The 19777-nt window shown below is 41.1% G+C and overlaps 2 protein-coding genes across 2 annotated transcripts; one reads left to right on the top strand and one right to left on the bottom strand.

Annotated features, from left to right (window-relative positions):
• Positions 1-5376: 5376 nt before the first annotated feature.
• Positions 5377-16173, bottom strand: mthfd1b (methylenetetrahydrofolate dehydrogenase (NADP+ dependent) 1b). The gene is made up of 28 exons (XM_084381411.1): positions 15929-16173; positions 13645-13729; positions 13377-13436; positions 13217-13270; positions 12821-12957; positions 12597-12697; positions 12357-12493; positions 11714-11825; positions 11496-11623; positions 11141-11238; positions 10767-10940; positions 10431-10567; positions 10291-10337; positions 10090-10197; positions 9919-9993; positions 9726-9828; positions 9501-9577; positions 9157-9297; positions 9002-9070; positions 8593-8704; positions 8282-8421; positions 7850-7891; positions 7507-7607; positions 7130-7307; positions 6687-6794; positions 6385-6537; positions 6072-6185; positions 5377-5980 (listed from the first exon to the last, which is right to left on the bottom strand). Exons 1-27 carry the CDS (start codon positions 15964-15966, stop codon positions 6096-6098), a joined length of 2805 nt encoding a protein of 934 aa, XP_084237537.1. The 5' UTR covers positions 15967-16173; the 3' UTR covers positions 5377-5980; positions 6072-6095.
• A 232-nt stretch (positions 16174-16405) lies between these two features.
• On the top strand, positions 16406-18952 carry dorip1 (dopamine receptor interacting protein 1). Its single transcript, XM_084382168.1, has 5 exons — positions 16406-16657; positions 16880-17404; positions 17794-17883; positions 17966-18100; positions 18378-18952. The coding sequence occupies exons 1-5, from the start codon at positions 16572-16574 to the stop codon at positions 18559-18561; spliced, it is 1020 nt and encodes a 339-aa protein (XP_084238294.1). The 5' UTR covers positions 16406-16571; the 3' UTR covers positions 18562-18952.
• The last annotated feature ends 825 nt before the right edge of the window (positions 18953-19777 follow it).

Here is a 19777-nt window from a genome sequence, read left to right as displayed (position 1 = left end):
GAGTTGTACCTAAGCCACTCCTGCATTGTCTCGGTCGTGTGGGATCTGAGTACTAAAAAATGATTATCTAAAGTCACAAAGGTGCAATATGTTATGAGAAATATACTTTAAAACAGCTTGTTGCACGGATCTTAGGAGTTACGAATCTGTCACACAAATTAATATGATTTGACAGTGTTTGTCTGACAGGTTTGGGCACGTTCAGATGAGAACGAGATCCTTGGCCTGAGCCACACATGCGCCCGTTTAGAGTATGCCAGTCTTCACCGAGTTGGTGCACAAATCCAAAAATGCCTGTAATCGAAAGAGTTTGCTCATAAAAAGGGAAAAATGTTTATGCACGTCTTCAGTTTAACAGACAAAAGATGGATCGAAGATGACGTCTAATGAAAAACCTCACCCATCAGATGTCAGACACCTGTTTGTCTCCTGCAGAGCACAATACCTGGATCACCTCATGTGACGTTTTTGATTGAGTTTTGTATGAATGCCTTAACACAATGACAGGTGTGTCCTAAAATTGTGATCTGTATAAATAAAAAGCAGAAAGAGAGGGTGGTTTATTCCAGTTTGACTTGGTGGTTACTGGTGACAAACAAAAACACGTGTGAAAACAGAAAAGTGTAACAGATAGACAGCTAGACGCAAGACTTGTTTCTTTCCACAGGACATCAGTGTGACACACAGGTAAATCAGTGTGCATTCAATGGCCCCTAATATTAAGGCAGGGACAGTTTCACCCCAGACACCCCTCTGGCTGCACCCCTGCTGTCAAGTGTCCTGTGAAGGGCGTTTAATGTTTTGAGGATAATCTGTCAATCACACTCAGAGCGAAAACAGCTGCCAGTTGTTTTTTGGCCACACCCAAATCTTACCTGTTACCATCAAACAGTCACATTTCAATGCATGAGGCAGACAAACCCACATTCTTCATCTCATCTGGCACCACATAAATAACAGACAGAACACACTCGTTAAACGCGAGTCATTTTGATCTCTGCACCAGGTACCTAGTGAGTGTTGTTGCTTATTTGTAATGGCTGCAAGAAACGTAATAATTCCAGTTTTACAATCTTTTATTTAACTTTTCTTTTTTCCCCTAGGAAAAGTCTTTCTACTGCTCTTGTCAACAAGAAAAAATGAGTGATCGTAAGTCTTCTTGATCCATTTTTATATATTTTCGAGAATGCTTTAAGATACTTTTCTGTGTAGAACTTCATTCAAAGTTTGAAGTCGCCTCTTATGTTGATGTTTTTCTTCTTTCTTTCAATGGCTGCTATTTAAACAGATCAAAACAGTATATTCCAGACAGAAAATGTGTTATTCAAATTTGAAATAGTTTTGGCTCCAAAAGATAAAAACTTAATTATTATTTATTAAACGATTATTGAACCACAAGGACACAACTGTGCACTAATTATCTTGTAAATAACCTGTTTTTATTTGGACCCTCTGGTACCCAGGGGCCATCTACTCAGTCATTAGACTGAATAGGTTTAAGCTGTGATTAGTCAGTACATCACATGTTGTGTTGATACTCTGTGATCTAACTCCAAGTGAATCCTAGACGAATCTTCTATTCCTGTTCTAGTCTGTATTATTTTTATTTTTTAAGCGTAGTTATGCTAAAGCAACATGCATGTTAATATCTGCTTGTTCATGGCATTATTGTGCACCTGACACCGGAATGTTTTCCTGTTTAAAGGTTTCATTTTCTTTTTTTTAAACTTCTTTTAATTTCCTTTCGTCAAATCCAATCGAACAATGCAGTCCCACCTTTCACAGGGGAAAAAGTTGGAAATATACTGTAAATGAATAATGACATGCATGCAGAAACAGGCGAAAACAAATAAAGTACATAATGACAGAGAAGAAAGAAGATTAAAATAATTTAATAAATAAAAAATTCAAGTTTCTTTTAAAATGGCTTGTGATTTCTTATATTCTTATTGAACTGTTGCTCAGAGTTGTCTTTGTCTCAATGCTTTCTATACAAAACAATATCTAATTGTGCAGAGGACTTCCTACAGCCTAAAAGCGTGCATGACCATTCAAAGAAATAGGATAATCCTTTCACCCATCTTCCTGTGCTCAATCATATTTTTTGGCAGGCGATCCCAAACATTTCAAGGGTGCAGTATATAATTATTACTTTAGTCTGAGAACATTTGATTTTGTGTATTAGTGGTAACGCCCAACCAGGCGAGCAGCATTTCACAGCTGTTGTGTTCACTGTTGCTGCTGACATGAACACCAACAACAGTTGGCTTAATAATGATTATGGGGAGAAAATTAGCTTTCGTGTAGCTTGTGGAGGCATTTTATGATTTTTGTAGGTCGGGGGCAATTTCCATATTTTATGTTAATCTGCACATTTCTGACTTTGCTTTTTTTTCTTTTCTCTTCCCATCACAGAAGAAGAAGAGGTGAGTCATTCAGTGTCCTTACTGCGCTTTAGACCTGTGACCAACAGCAAATGTGTACTAATGAAGCTGTTTCCCTCTCTTAGCAACTATCTGATGGCTCCTCAGGAGAGGAGGGTTCAGGAGAGGAGGGGGGCCAAGGCAAAGTAAGACACTTTTCATGTTCCTTAGGAGTGCTTCATACTGTTTTGCCTCACCGGCTGATTCAGTGATTTTGTCATGCTCGTGTGTTAATTTCCCATTATCTTTTACAGGGGAATAAGAAAGGAAAGGTAGGAGAATTATTACCTTTATGAAATAAAACTATGCAGCTAATTATCTCTGTGTTTAAAGAACATCTGTCAATCTTTGCTCTGATGGTTGTTTACAGGGAGGAAGAGGAGGAAGAGGAGGAGGAGGAGGAGGAGGAGGTGGAGATCGTGGAGGTCGTGGAGGTCGTGGAGGCGGTAATGGAGCTCGTGGTGGTCAAGGAAATCGTGGAGGAGGGGGTGGGCGTGGAGGCCACTGAGGTCATGGTTGTGACTGAACAACCATTCTTTGATAATGTTTGTAAAGAATGACATACATCTCTATTAAATCAATCCAGAAAGAAACAAGACTGGTTTATTGTTTATACACATGAATATAACTTCAGTGTCAGACTCTACGTTTAACACATGTATCCCAAAATAGATGAACTTTTAAAGCTCTGTGTATTAAAGGACCAATCTGTAAGCCAGTTGATTGTTGAGTGTCATTCCCATCTTCATATGGCAAACAAACATTTTCAGAACCTCTGCATAGGAAGAACAGTTAAGTTGGTGAAATAAAAGCAAAAAAGTAAAAAAAAAAGAAAAAAGAAATGAAATAAAAAACATTTTGTTTGTAAGTTTAACACTCACTGAACCACTATCTCTCGACATAATGGATGGATAATGTATCAGAGCAGGCTGTACAAGAGCTACAGGTTATTATGTTGAATAAAATGAATCAGTCAAAATACACATACAGTCTAACCTGCAATGGGGGTAAATATGGTCCCGAGGGTGCTGTTTGGGAGCCTGAATGTGTTTAAACTTCATCTTCCTGTTTGTTTACAAGACTTTTTGGGGCATGAGTGTGCTCAGTAAATGTCATGACCATCTGCCCATCAGACTTTGGAAACATTTAGGAGATCCAGAGCAGAATATCTTCACAGCTTCTGGCCAGATTGACATGAAAATTTAGTCAAAGCCTGATAAACAACTGAGGGTCCTGAAGTTGGTTTAATGTGTTCCTGTTCCCCACGTATTATGTTGTGTGCTTGATCTGAAATTTAAAAAAGTTTATGTCACTTTAAGACCATCCTTTTGTGCTTCTATGTGACATCTTCAAAAAAGTATTTGTCCTTAATCCAATTCAAAACATTAACATAACTCTCAAAGTTGTAATTAGATTCATCCACCACCTTAACAACTTTCTCTCCATAATGAGCTGTTGAGTGCCACAGGTAGTGATCCACATAGGTATCCAGCACCTCGTCTTGAAACTGTTTCAGTGCAACTACTGGTGCAACCTGAACCTCAGAGAATTCTCCATAACAGCAACATCATCTGTTTCAGTGCCTGCTGGCATTTTTCTGCAGCAGCATTGTGGTGAACTGTCAATGAGTCACTGTTGAATGTTGCTGATCTCATCCCAAACCACTGGATGCTCTGATGCACTTCTGTTTTTAGACGACATCAGGGGTGTTTATGCTTTGTTGTTTTTGTAAATCGTAAAACAGTGTTCAGGTAAACTGAGTGTCTCTGGTGTGTCCTTAAAAACATGATATTCACATTCCTTGTGGCTGCTGTGCACGCTAGATTTGGTTTGTTTTACTTCAATTTTCATTTATATATTATATATTATATATTACATGTGTAGTTTGAGCCAATTTGGCTGTATACCTCAAAGCGGCTCTTACCTTTTTGTGTTTGATTTTCCCAGTAAAAGTCAGCTTTTGTCGATATTAGTTCCCCCCAAATTTAAAAATACATAATTAATGTTTTCTGTGCAGTTTGTCACACTGATACGCCATCTGTTGTTTCACAGCAGACAGTTTGTGCATCACTGAGTCACTCTCCTTCAGCCAAAATGCTGATTAGACCCAACTCAACCCTGCTGTCTGATTTATCCATTGATAAATATTTATGCCAGCACACACAATATCCTCATATCCAATAAAACGTTCCCAAAACGTGACTGTCCAGTGGAGCCTGAGGGTATTTTCAATAACACACGCGACTACATTACATTTGCTCGAATTTTTGGGTGGAAAAAAATGCAAGTTATACATTTTTACTGTTTGTATCATTTATTTTTTACAGCTGAACACAAAATGTATGTATGCAAAATTGCTCGTTATCTGCTGACTGTTTCCATAGTGATACAATGACTGATGTGTTGCACAGTGCAAGAAATTGCCACTTAGACACAAAGCAAAAAGATAGGATTTTGAACCAAATAATATGATTGATTGGTGATATTTAGCTGCAAAACATTATCACGATCAGTCCTCGCTCAATGTCTGGAGACCCACGACATAAAATAACCACTCAATATGCACTCTATAATATTAAATGCTACTTATTCTAGAGATTCAAGATCTATTCATCACATACTTCATATCTTTGTGCAGTGAAAAGTGGGGGTGCTCAATATGGGTGGCTCTCAAAGTTTGGTCCAGGGGTCCTTAAGAGTGTTCCGGGGCAGCCCCAGCAAAAAGGGGAATAATTTGTTTATTCACTATAAGTCCATCCATGATTAACTCTATTTCAGATTTGTAGACGCTCAGACTAGAAACTATATAATAAAAACCTTGAACACATCAGAGTCCAGAAACTCTGGCAATCAACATGATGGTCTGAGGCAATAAGAAAACTAAAGTTGACAAATAGAAAAACATGACAGTGGTGGAATAATGACACAGAAAAGAACAGGCTGCTACAGTGTGTGGCTTTCCATCAAGGACACTTTATTTGATGTTTTCAGACAGAAAAGTGGATTTACAGCATCAGGACAGTTGGGTTTCACAGCAGTGGCAATAGCGGCAGCAATGTTAGACAGTTTTAGAAACATTCAGACAGGACAGGCAAAACAGGAAGTTTGACAGGCGAGATTGCTCAAAATTATAAAAATTATAAAACATTTTGTAAGGAAGCATTATTTTCATCTTTTTTTTAATAATACATTCATCCAAAGACACAAAATTCAGTGGATTGTTTCCTGGAGAAGACGCTCCTGGTGTAGTGCACACAAATTATACATAAGTCTTCAGATATGCCACTTAACAGTCGACTTATTATTGGGGGGGTTCTGGAATGTGGAAAAACAAGCTAGGCTTGTTTATGTGCAGTAATGTAACTTAAGGACACATTTGCAGGGGGGACATACTGTTCTGTGATCAATTAAGTTTCTTGATTTACCCAACAGCAGCCTCCTGGACAAAGCAAATCAATTATTTACAGAAGTCAGTGTATGAGTGGAAAACAATAAACAAAAACAGTTATTAGTCCATCACATTTCATTAAGGCTCAGTGGGGGGTGCTAGGCCAGATCTGTAAAAACAAACAAGGACAAGATATTAACAGTCATACTGCCTAGTCTAGTATAAGTTTGTTATCAGTCTGTCCTAACTACCTTCCTCACCATCATACAGTGCAGAGCGCTGCTTCAGAAGAGCCCGTTGACCTCCTCAGTCTCAGGGTCCAGGTCGATATCATAGAAACAAGGCCTGGTGGGCAGACCGGGGATCGTGGGCATCTGAGAGAAACAGTAAGGGAATACAGTTTTTAAATCATAGACAATTATGTAAAGTTGATTTTGGTCATTCATTCATGTTATATTGTAGACACGTATAATGTAGCTTGTGGATCAAGCTAAACAAAAAAACTTGGTGGAGGAGTGAAAAGTCCCACCCTGATGCTTCCCTGACATGAACCTGCTGCAAAAGAATGCTTACTGTGTCGACCAGCGGAAACAGGAAGCCGGAGCCCACACTGGCTCGAATGTCTCTGATTGGCAGGATGAAACCTGTGGGCACACCCTTCTTGTCTGCCTCGTGAGAGAGCGACAGGTGAGTCTTAGCCATGCAGATTGGCAGATTGCCGAAACCCTGCAGGGAGAAAAGGAGACAGAACTGTATTGGATCTTGAACAAAGGGATTCTTCATCCAACAATGCTGACTTACACTGACAGCACCAGCCAATAAACAGGCCCGACAAGACAGACGAAAGACACACATCGGCTAGGAGAGCTGCTGACCTGTTTGGTGTAGAGCTCCACCTTGCGTTGAGCCTCTGGGAGAAGCTCAATGTCGTCCGCTCCGTAGATCTTCTGGCCAATTATTCGGATCTTATCGGTAATGGGGAGCTAGAGAGAAATTTGAAGTATACACACTGCCGTCAGTCAAGTCATCTTAAGTTGATCCGATGACTCAGTAATTCCAACCAGACCAAATTAGTACATTTTGGTGCTTTATACAGTTTAGGGCCCAAATACATGACACATTTTTTAAAATATTTTTCTTTACTTTTACTGACAAACTGGAAGCATGTGAAAGTAATCTCTCTGGTGGATAAGAAGATTATTTTTTATCTTCGGTGTTGCTGATTATATATATTTTATAGCAAATTAATCCATGTACTTAACCTCCACCAACCAGGTGATTTACAGAAAAGAAAAACAGCACGTGTGATGGTCCATACCTCCAAATCATAGAGGAACTTGAAGTTGCTGGGGGCCTCAGAGGCCCTCTGGACAGCCTGACCCAGGGCCACCGCACCGGCTCCACCTTCAGCCCAGTGTGAGCAGCGCACAGCGTCGAAGGCTCCAGCGGCTTTGGCCATGCTGCAGACCAAGTCCAGCTCAGCCTCAGTGTCTGTCCTGAAGTGTGAAGCAAAACGACATTAGAAATACGAGAGCATAGGAGCCTCCTGATAATTCTCTGTGGAATCATCAACAGAGAGACTTCTTACAGTGTACACAATCATTTGATCAATTATTTATATAAAAATACCGATCAGTTCATAGGTAACATAAAACCAATTTCTCATATTCTACTTTGTCGTCATCTATCACTTACTTGAAACCATTTACAGCCACCACCACGGGCACGCCAAAGTGCTGTGCATTTTCTATCTGCTTCCTCATGTTGCTGCAGCCCTTCTCCAGTAGCTCGAGGTTCTACATGCAAGTACACATAAACACACTTTTAAATGAGTCCACATAAATGTTTAGTGTAGCTGCTTTAAAAAAAACATCTGTCAAAATAATCTGAGTATAATGTTTTCACCATACCATGCAGCCCGAAATACAATCTAATAAATACACAATGATTAATATCTGCCATTGTTCTACAGCTCATCAACAGAAAACTATCATTAAAAATGAAGACCACATTTTGGTCCGCTGCTGTTATGCATTACCTGCTCGATGTATTCTTTAGGCAGCGGCATCCCGGCAGTGACCTGAAAGAAAACATTTGTTTGTTGAGTGAGTTCAAATACTCGACAGTGAACTCTTGCACTACAGAGACTTGACAGATTTGAATAGTTTTCCCTCAGTTGTTTGCCTCAGACGCTATCAATGTGTGTGAGTGCTCTGTTATTGCTCTCTGACGTCCACTCAGCTGGAAATGTAATTACAACCCCAGCAGTGTGTTGTCATTCCCTCAGGGAGGGTGCGACATTGTTTGTGTGCAGAGGGAATATTTCTTGTGATTGTGTTGATGCTGATGTTCAGAGAAAAACAATAAAGAAAGATGCAAAATACATATATATTTTTTTTCCTTCCAAAATAAAAGCACTAAAATAATTCTCTTGCGATTAGGATGCTGAACAGAACTCATGCAAACACACCGTTGGTCCTCCTCCGTGCATCTTTAGGGCTCGGACAGTGGCCACCAGCACCACCACGTGGGGTCTCAGGCCTGAGTAGCGGCACTTGATGTTGAAGAACTTCTCCATGCCAATGTCAGCACCGAAGCCAGCCTCCGTCACTGTTGGGCACAATTGACCATGGTTCTGATATGGTACTACAATACAACATCTACTACATCCTCATCAGTACAATCAACACTGGAAACCATCTACTGTAGCACTGCAGCACCAGACCAAGCATGAAAAATCAATGCAAACATGCTATCAGCTATTTTCTAAGCTCCACTTACCTACAAAGCCCTCGGGTCCAACCAGCTTCAAAGCTATTTTATCAGCCAGGATGGAGGAGTTGCCATGGGCGATGTTGGCAAACGGGCCAGCATGGACAAACACAGGGTTTCCCTGCAGATTGAGATGACTCACATGTGACACAATACCCATAACTCAAGGCAATGTCATCTCTCTGGCATGTAGATAGGTTTGGATTATTAAAATACAAACAGACACTTTAAACCAACAACAACAAACAAACTGAACTTTCGCAGATTGTGAGATTTGTATTTGAGTCTATAGAACGCAACTGTAAATGCACATGATTTTAACATGGTTTAAAATACAAGTGCTCTCGCACTCATTTTTTTGGGCTTGTACAGCTCTTTCAGAGGACTTTTAGAGGTTAGCAAAGTGTGTTTCACCCACCTCCAAGGTCTGCATCAGGTTTGGCTTGATGGCATCTTTCATTAGCACAGTTAGAGCACCACTCACACCCTACAGAGAGAAACCGTACATTATAGGAGCCTTGTTTTAACAGTACTTAGATTGTCTGGTCACAAAGGAGAGTCCAGCCCACTAACCATGTCCTCAGTGGTGATGGGCTCTCCACTGCGGCTGGTGGCCACGACCATCTTGGCCAGACGTTGGCGCATGTCCTCCATGCTACTGGTGAGGGCAAGCACAGCCATGATTTCACTGGCCACCGTGATGTCAAACTGGGCCTGATGGACAAAGAGAGAGAGCGCATGTCCATTTATTGTATTTTTCATTGTTAAATACATTGCTAGAGAACTGCATGCGTGTTATAGGCTAATTTTCAATTTTTTTATCATCTATCTAAACTGATATGTCTTTCTATTCTTGAACGGGAGCAACTGTAAAGTGACCCAATTGATGAAGAGCTTTACGGCTCTTATCTCTTTACCTCTCTCGTGTATCCCTTTTCAGTTGGTGACTGGCCAATAGTGATCTTCCTCAGGAATCGATCATTAGTATCCAACACTAAATCAACACATAACGATCACATGAGCATTTTGTAAGCTGTACATAAAACCTGAGCATATACACATATACATATATATACACATATGTAATGAGGCAGACAATGTAAGAGTCATGAGTATAGTAGAGACGTCTTGGGTGTTCATACCTCTCTGCCAGGTGACAGAGCTCGGCTCGATGTCCAGGCGGGCAAAGCGGGTGATCTCTTCCTCAGTCAGTGTGGAGGGATCAGTCTTTTCAATGCCTAGTCTCTAAATGAATACAGAACACTTAAACACCAGAAGTATGTCATTCTCTGGGCTGTGTTAAGTTAAGATGAAACCTAAAACGCCATCACTCACTTTAAGTCTGTTAATCTGGATGGGGGAGAACTTTCTCTGTCCTCCATTGAGTGGGACCAGGCGGTTATACAGCGCCTGAGGATTTATACAGAGAGATATGTAATCATCACAATCCAATAATTAACCTTCAAACAGTGTATTTTGACAAAAATTACAAAATGGAGTACCCACCTTGTCAGATTGTGTAGCCTCATGGAACATGCGAGCGTCAATGGCTGCAGCCACCAAATTGTTGGCTGCCGTGATGGCGTGAATGTCACCGGTGAGATGGAGGTTAAACTAAAACGAACAGACTCATTAATTGAATGCAATCTTGTCCATGTATTCTTCAACAAATAGCTTAGTTTTTAACTTGAAACAGCAGTGTAGTACCTCTTCCATAGGGATGACTTGAGAGTATCCGCCTCCCGCAGCACCACCTGCAGACAAAAGACAAAATTGCAGGTTCATGAACCACCAAAAACGCCCATTTCAACAACCTCTCACTGAAGGTACTTTATTAAAAAGCTCACCTTTAATACCAAAGGTGGGTCCCTGAGAGGGCTGTCGGACACACGCAAACACATTGAGCTTCATGTGGGCTCCCAAGGCCTGCACCAAGCCGATGGTGGTGGTGCTCTTTCCTTCACCAAGAGGGGTGGGTGTAATGCTGCAGACAGAAAAACTTAATCAGTAGGGCCCTTCTGGTCTACTTTCTCATCCCTATTTCATATACCATAAGCATCTTTTTATGTACAAACAGAGACTAAAATAATTCAACACATTTTCCCCAAACAGAAATCCTATCGTCCTACAGTGAGAACAGTACAGTACAGTACAGTATAGCAGATAAAGTGCTGACTGCCTACCCGGTGACCACCACATATTTGCCGTCCGGCTGTGCCTGCAGACGTTTGATGATATTCAGCTGGACCTTGGCCTTAGTCTTGCCATAGAGCTCCACCTCATCGGAGAGCAGGCCCACCTCTTTTGCTAGGCGGTCGATGGGCTTGGGCACACAGGAGCGTGAAATCACAATGTCACTGTAGGGAGACGAAACACAAAATCACTTTTTCATCTACACAAAGGAGGAAAAACAGGAAAGACTGAAAGACAAAGAGCACATTCAGTAAGCAGTTCAAAAGAACAGCTGGTCTTGCATGTGGATTATTAAATTAAACGAATCCTTCAGTGACAAGTTAACAGAGCACATGACTAAGAGAGAGACAATGAGGAGACAAACCTCGGCACAGGCTTCTGGAGGTTGAGTTTAGTGTAAGAAATGTTCCACTTCCCTGGTTTATGGCTCTCAAGGAAACGCTTTGCGCTCAACACTGTGTTCTTAAGACACACAAACACATTAACACTTACTTTGTTGTTTTACAGTCTTATAATGTGTATGCAAGCAAAGATAATACTAAAGCATCAGATCACTTAGCTGCAATAAAAATGCAATTTCTGCAGCATTGTGGCAAATTATGCCAAAATAAATAAAGTCTGAAAGTGCAGATCTAATCATGTATTAAAAAAACACTCTCAGTTGGTCTGATACACAACAAGCACCTGACAAATAGAGACGGTGTAGTTCAGGACCTTACCGCCATCAGCATGGCCACAGTCATGGGTCCCACACCACCGGGCACAGGGGTGATGAAGCCGGCCTGCTCCTTAGCTGAGGCGTAGTGGACGTCCCCCACCACCCGCTTCCCACTTGCTTTAGTCTCGTCTGAAAGACACAGAGAGAAACTCTGATGAAGACACCGTAAAGGTTACCTCTGACCTCAAAAGTGAACTGAAAAGCTCGAGGAAGTCCAACCTGGAATGTGGTTGATCCCACAATCGATGACCACTGCTCCCTTCTTGATCCAGTCTCCTTTTACCATCTCTGCTTTCCCGATGCCGACAACCAGGATGTCTGCTTTGCCAACCTAGACGAAAAAACAGCGATGGACAACAAGAGAAAAGCCGTATTTACATGGACCCTAAAATTCCACTAATATTCAGAATAATAGTCTAATCAGAATAGAAATGCCTCATGTAAACACCTCAATCATAGAAGGAGAGGACGATATAAGCACCTAATAAACAAGCAAACACTTAATCGGATCATTTTTCTGTGGTTGGAGTAAGAACTTTGTTTCTGCGCATGTTTGTCTCAAGTGGGGCTATCATTCGTTTACATTGCTTCTGGCGAGGGACAGAGACATGGCGGTAGCAAAACTGAACTGGTCTGTGGACAATAAAGTTTTTTGTCCAGATTAGACTGTCAATGTCTTTGCTCAAAAGTTAGCTTTTTTGAGAAAGAAAGTACCATCTGGGTGTGTCTGAAATAAACCCATTCACACCAGCTAAAATATGCCTACATGAAAACATCAGAGCTCACATTATAGTCTCTGCTTGCTTTGATGTGTGGGTACATAATAGCTAATGCGCCTGGGGAGGAGGTGTGACTGATGTACCTCTCCAGGCAGATCAGCGGTTTTCGAGTGGCAGGTGGTGACGGTGGCGTGGTTCCACAGCAGCAGGTCGTGCATTGGTGCCCCCACAATCTTGCTGCGGCCGATCACTACCGCTCTCTTCCCTGCCACGGACACACCTGTAGAGAAGTGGACGATCCATCGATTAATTCACACCTCATAGCACAGATGTTTTTTTTTTTCTTAGCAGACGTGTTGACGTGTTAATTGCTGTGGGTTTACCAGTCTGTCTGATCAGCTCCATGCAGCCATTTGGGGTGCAGGGGATGAAGCAGTCGCCCAAGTCCCCACGAGACAGCTTCCCTGCATTTATGCTAGTCAGCCTGTGGATGGACCAGAACACATTCATTTTTCTTTTAACCAGACTTGAAGGAAACAAAGAAACACTTCAGTTTCATTCAAAAGAGGAGTAAGCGACTCGATCTTTAATTAATGTCTGTGCCTACCCGTCTACATCCTTCTCTGGGGCCACAGCATTGGTGACTTTCTCTGTGTCGATCTTGTGGATCGAGTCTAAGGGCAGCTGCACGATGAGGCCGTGGACAGACGAGTTCTCATTCACCTCTGTGATGCTGTGAAGAACCTGCAGACAGACAGACAGTCAAGTTGTCTTGTTACCGTGTTAACCTTACAATGCTTGTTTTGTTATTGCACCAATAGTATGGCAAATCCCAAACTTCACTTTACTCTTACTGCGCTGAATAACATCAACAGTAAAATTTAAGGACCTGCAGACTTTATTGGACACTATAACAAAATCAAAGAGTGTCTTACTTTGTGTGTGTGTGCCAGGCCGAAGAATATAATAAGATAAGATGATAATATTTCAAATCCATCCTCACCTCTTCTTCTGTTGCAGTCTTGGGAAGTCTCATATGTGTGGCATTTATTCCAATCTGTGTACACAGAAGGAGAGATTAAGCTGGATAATAGAGCTGATTACAAGCAGTGTAAAGTAGAAGTGTGGTGTAAATATGGAATGACAAAAAATTATATTTTGACCTCTGCTGCTGCCTTCAGCTTCATGCTGATGTACAGATTTGAATCATCGCGGTCTCCAACCTGCAAAGACACGAAGCATCACTTTGCCTTCCCGTGTGAAGGAATATGATTTTTTTTACCACACTGTGCAGCCTGACCATACAGGGGAAGACAATGGCACTAACATGACCCAGATTCTTAACTTCTTATCTCCATGAGAAAGTACATGGCAAAAAGTTATTAAAAAAACATCTCTTAATATCGGGAAAAGTTCCCATTCTACACTTACTTGTAAAACCACCAAGCCAGGTCTGAAGTTGGGGTCCTGAAGTTTCATCTGCTCCACATCCTTCTTCAGGCGTTCCCTCACCTGACTGTGAACCGAAGAATAAAAACCCAACAGGAGTTTTCATCTGTATGCAGTGACAGGTGGACCATTACAAAGAAAATGGATAGGACCAGATGGTACACAAGCCAACTGCAGTAACCCTTTCCTTTCCTTTGTAATGGTTACAGATTTTGTTCTCAGACAAATACCACCGGGATATCTCATGGTTAAAATTGGTAATCATTCTCCACACCAAAGACATAAACCTTTGGTCTTTGCTTTTTCTTTATGTGTTTGATGGTTTGGTTATGGCAGTCGTGGCTTATCTGCTCCCATAACACAGTAGATTAGGCAAAGTCAACCACTCAGAGTGACTGACACAACGTGACTGGACTTTAACTTCTGTTCACACAGTCAATCACACAACTAACCAGCTTAATTGATCTCATCCACTGTGGATGAGAGAAAGAACGTAGTCACTTAAAAAGCTCTTGAGATAGACAGATAATCCTGTTTAAAACACAGTGTGCATCATATGAGCTCAGTTAGCAGTGATGATAGAATACACTGTGTGATTAATATTGATTAGTTTTGAATATGGATGCATGACTCCAATTTGAACTACCTTTCAAGCAGCCTCACAGTGCTTTTTAGGATATCATTTATAAATTCTTAAATACTGGGTTATTACAGAGTTTTATCATTTTACTCTTACTCAACTTTATCTAATCCCACAATGTTTTATAATCTTGTAGTTGTATTATTTTTTTTGTTTTTTATCTGCAGCTCTTCTTTTGCTGAGAAGCACTTTGTATCCCTGTTTAGTAAAGTGCTGTATCATTATTATTATTATTATTATTATTATTATTATTAAACTCTGGATGATATTAATTTAGAACATCAGGCGCTCCAAATGAAAAAACATCTTAGCTTTTCTAAAAGGCAAAGATGCAGAAGGAAACAATAACAATACATAATTGAATCAATATGGTGCAAATAACATACAGTATCGTTACTACTGAAACTTGCTGACACACCATTTGACATGATGCAATGATTGCTGTTTTACTTCAGGTACAACAATCCTCATCCCAATGACGGATGATAAAAACAGTCTGTTATCTTCATTCCTGGTCACTGATCAACTAGGACCATATTCCAATATACAAAGGACATTCATATAATACACAGTATTGGTGTTGCCATGCTTTGATTGTTGCCCCTGTGTCAATCAATTAGATAACACACCTTTGTATAAGGGCTTACAGAAAGCTGCTTCTCCTCAATAAACCTCTGTCTATGCAGATCACTTGTCCAGGACAATGAACTGTGTGTCAGCTTTTGTTGAGCTTCAGAGATAATGAATGTAAATGCTCCTACATACTGAAGGCACGCGGATCTGTGGAGAGGCTGTTTGTGCTGCATAAAATAATTATACTAATGAGGACGGTGAGGAGATTTTAACAGGGTGCAGGCTGTCAGGTCTTGTGACAAGCACATGCAACTAAATGTCCAACACTTTGTTGTTTCTTTTCCAAATATACAAGTCCAACCTTAACTTGGATTCAGTCAATATTTGATCAATGAAACACAAATAAAACCATTTGCAGACTGCAGTCAAATATTAAAACAAAAAGTGCATGATTGCTAGTTTTATGAGTGGTGTTTGCCAGCCTAACCACTTGAGGTCACTGGACCAACAGGGCAAAGATCACCATCACAGCTTCTTACATAATGCTGCAGGATTTACAGTCATTCAATCAGAAGTTTTGGACCTACTGTAACTATATGGGTTACCATCAAATTGTAAAGAGTCACATGTCAGTACATACAGTTTGAACGCATTTAACGTTAGACTAATCAAGAAAACTGCCAGGAAACAAATCCCCCATGCAACCTGAGAAGGAGTCCTCTGTGATTTATCAGCTAGTTATCAACAATACACATTAAGATTCGCTGGGACGCCTCATTCACGTGGACAGCGTCATTTATGTACAACTAATTCAAACTAAGTTATGATACTGTTTTCTGCTGTCAGAAAAGACAAGACCAGTTTCCTGATATAAACAAAAACGGCATGCAAAATGTGCATAAGGCTGGGATAATGTACAGAAGTGACGTTAACTTAGATAGCAAGTTAGCTGCCTAGTTAGCAAGTACACAGTCACATGTTTCCTCAGGTAGGTTACAGGTTATTTAGCTATCTGTGCATTAATGACCGTTCAGGATAAAATATTAAACTTACGCTGAAACCTCTTTCCCGCTTATGATTTGAGCCGACATCTTTCGGTGCTGAAAGTGTTGTAGAGGTGCTGTTATCTCCTGCAGACTCGCTGCCTGACAAGAAGAGCAGCGTGGTGAGTCATACCAAAAACTTAAGTTTAGTGAAAAGGCGGCAGAGTCAAAGGTTGTAGCGCAGGCTCCCTTCACAAACCCAAAGCTACCGCTGAAAATCTGCGTATCAACTTTCAGGAATAGCGTCGGACGTAGGACGTAGCCTCGCGAGTGGCCAAGACGACGGGAAAGGGGAGGGGCTACTCACATACTGTCAACTCTGTTAGCCAATCACATACTTATTATAACACGCTAGTTTAACCTCTAAACCAATAGCATTCCCGAATCTGCTACAACCCCCACGAGTGGGCGGGACTTCAGAAGACGTTAGCGACGCTGAGCATCAGCAGAGGGCAGCACTGTATTTACACACCGCTTAGGGGGGAGAAAAGACAACAGTAGTGTTTTTAAGGGGACAACTTGACGTTTTATCGAGCTTGTTCTCCTGCTTGCAAAGTGTCATCATTCTAATATTCATTAGAAGCTGCAGAAAATACAGTACTTACATATCTGGCTTTAAATCCGGTGTGAGACATGAAGAAATACAGAGAGCAATGGAGAGTACATTCTGTGTTTTGAGTGACAACGAAGACTTCCAAACGCTGATATCAAACACTGCCAACAATCTCCACTTCGAAAGGTAAGTTGATAGCAGCTGCTAATTTGTTAAGCTAGCAGGCTGTTGGGCTCTGTTTGTTCCCTGGAGGATAACTGGACGTAACTCGTCATTGCGTGGCTTGTTTTGTTATTGAAGCTAACTTCCATTTATTTTACACAGCCTCTGTTGTTGTACAGTCCAAATCCATCGATACAACAAACTAATCAAACGACCTCTGTCTGCTTTGCTGCTCCTTTGCTTTAGGTCTAAGACATTGTTTGAGGAAATCCGTGCCTCCATTAACAACAATGATGAAGAGGACCGCTCCTTTTGGAGGCCTGTGCTACCTTGGGGTGGCGTCCTCACCATTAAGGCAGGACGTAAAGCCCTATCATGCACCCCCCTGTACGTGAAAATCAACCTTAAAAACACATGCACCATCGATGGCTTCCTCATGATCCTGTATGTGATCCTGCGGGAAAACCAGGGCTTTCCCAGGGAGCTGGCTGTCTTCCTCGGCAAGCAGTTTGTGGAGCATTTCCTCTACCTGATGGACTCCTGTGACTACACCACAGTGAAGATGCTGTGGATCTGGGACAGGATGTCTAAAAGGCAGTACCGCTCTGAGATCCACCAGGCAGCGCTGGTGATCGACCTGTTTGGTAATGAACACAGGAACTTCACAGAGAACCTAGAGAACCTCATGTCCAACATCCAGGAGAGCCTGTGCACCAACTGGAGCTGCCCATCCCGCTTCCAGGAGTCCATCAAGGCTACAATCAACATCAGGTACTGTATACTGCACACAGGCAATGTAATACCCTGATGCCTCAAACTGAACTTCACCCTGTTTACATTAGGACAGGGTTACACAAACAGCTGTCTACTTTATTTCTGTATCAGTGGACTTTGGTACAGTAGGCCCTCTTCAGCACTTGGAACATTACTTGGGATATAGGTCAGCTGGTGTACAGCTCTATTTTAGGATGTGTTTCCTTTTCACCACTTGACTTGAACTTAAAAGATATCCACCCATTCATTTGTAAGGATCGACAAATTTTTTTAATCTGAGGTATTTTTGTTTCGCAAAGTAGGTCTGTCCTAGTTACCAGAGTGTTGTTGTGTGGTTTAAGTCATTTCCATGTCTTATTATTTCACTCTGACATTTTCCCCTCCAGCCCTCCTCATGAGCTGCCTCACAGAGACCCCATCCAGTCGGCTGTAGACGAGTTCTTCTGCCCCAAGCTCGTACTCTGCTCACAACTCGGGTGAGACATGTGGAGGATGTTGTTATCTTGTAATGCATTTCAGTCTTATTCCACCTCGTGACAAATGATTTGCTTTCAACAGGTGTGATGGTCTGAGGGAGTTCTCTCAGAGGGTTTTCTGCTACGGACCTCCACCCTTTGTCATTCTTAACATGCAGCAGTGGAAGTCAGAGGAACTGTCCTATGTTCCTTACCATCTGGCTCTCTGTCAGCACAGGTACGAGGCTTCCATGTTGTGTTTTCGTTGGCTGGGTATACATTACCATGTGTTAGTCACACAGACACAGGACAGAGATAAAAGATAAAAAAGAAAAAAGGATGATCTAATCTTTATAATAATGACAACTTTATTTTTATGACTCTTTTTAAAAGACATAGTTACAAAGTGTGTTATAACTGTTAATAAATGTTCTCACTATTATTTATGCTCTTACTTTGGGTGTCCTGGACGGCATTAAAAAAAATATTGTATTGATAACTTTTTACCTCCACAGGTACTCACTGGAGGGCGCCACACTCTTCAACAAGGAGGAGCATCACTACTCTGCAGCCTTCCAGATAGACGGCTGCTGGATGCACTACGACGGTCTGAGGGGAGACAATCTGATCCTGCTACACAAGCCGCCAGAGCTCCTGCTGCTGTCCTCTCTGGTCTACATCCGCGCCTCTGACAAGTGAACTCAAAGCATTTGTCCATCCCTCTTATAATTCTTTTGCTACAGCAATACCTTTTAATTATGTTTTATGATTTGATTTTTTTTTTAAAATTATTCTTGTCAGCTGTTGCTTCTTACGTTCCACCTGAACGCTTGCAGAAATCTTACTGTGCCAAAAAGAAATAGCTTCTTTTTGGGAATGCTTGGAATCCAAGAATGTATTGGACTATAATAGTTCTGGGTTGATATGCGTAAATCAAGCACATCTTTGGTATATACAGTTGTGTACCTGATAAGCAGCCTTGTACAAGAGATGATCTATCACATTCCCATCAAAGTGTACAATTTTGGTGTTAAATTTTGTTTACATTTATACCTTTTCCTACAATAAAAAAGGGTGCTTTTTCTATTTACACTTTGGTCTGAGGCGCAACTTAACAAGGCCAAGGTCCATGTCAGGTTAATATGTTCTTGAAGATGTTTAAATTGCAGGCGAGCATCTAATACGATGAGTAGATGTTAAAATACAAAGGTTGAGGGCAGTCTGAAATACAGCTGGGTGATATGCACGATATATATACATCTCAGTATTTTGAAATTTAAGCAAAAGCACTTCATAAATGCTAGGACTGAGTGTCAAAATCAAATACCACAATATTTGGATGCAATTTCAAATATCTTTGGGATGACTTTTAGTACTTTAAAGGTGCAGTATGTAAGAATATTAGTTTAAAACATTCAAGAATTAACAAAACATTTCAACAGAACGTGAAGACATAACAGTTTTGATCTTACAGTAAAGATGTGTATGTATTGTGTTGCAGAGATATCAACTGAAGTAGCATGCTAACCAGCTAGCCCTGTGCCAGAAAACCTCAGTCCAAAGCTGCTGTCAGGCAGTGTAAACACCAACACTCCCCCGGTAGTCCAGCTAACTGCGCTGCTTACTGAGCTAACTAGCTAACAGAGACTACAGTTGTGGAACAGAAGACAGCTAGGGGCAGTTAGCAGTTACTTTGGCTGTATGAATTCAACAGGTAGCCCATCCTTACATATTGCTCCTTTAACAAAATGAGATTTTTGATAAATAATCATCAGTAATGGGAATATAATGATCAAGTGGGTAAAGGCAAGTATTAGAACAAGTAGAACAATCTTATAAGTTCAGAAAACTACGACATCCCAGGCAAGACAACACTTATGTCATATACAATATAACAATATAATATTGGTATATT

Source organism: Pagrus pagrus (assembly GCF_965226575.1).
Source record: "Pagrus pagrus genome assembly, chromosome: 18".
NCBI classification, from domain to species: domain Eukaryota; kingdom Metazoa; phylum Chordata; class Actinopteri; order Spariformes; family Sparidae; genus Pagrus; species Pagrus pagrus.
Note: the sequence above shows the minus strand (reverse complement) of the source record. Positions and strands in the feature narration are given on the sequence as shown.

Bases quoted from the DNA above. Each gene is read 5' to 3' on its own strand.
- mthfd1b (XM_084381411.1), bottom strand. From the start codon at position 15,966: ATGTCGGCTCAAATCATAAGCGGGAAAGAGGTTTCAGC. The intron at 13,271-13,376 runs GTCAAAATATAA...CTGTGTACACAG, and splicing joins AGCTGAAGGCAGCAGCAGAG to ATTGGAATAAATGCCACACA. The intron at 7,892-8,281 runs GTGTGTTTGCAT...GTTTTCTTTCAG, and splicing joins TGCACGGAGGAGGACCAACG to GTCACTGCCGGGATGCCGCT.
- dorip1 (XM_084382168.1), top strand. From the start codon at position 16,572: ATGGAGAGTACATTCTGTGTTTTGAGTGACAACGAAGACTTCCAAACG. The intron at 17,884-17,965 runs GTGAGACATGTG...TGCTTTCAACAG, and splicing joins GTACTCTGCTCACAACTCGG to GTGTGATGGTCTGAGGGAGT. The intron at 18,101-18,377 runs GTACGAGGCTTC...TTACCTCCACAG, and splicing joins CTGGCTCTCTGTCAGCACAG to GTACTCACTGGAGGGCGCCA.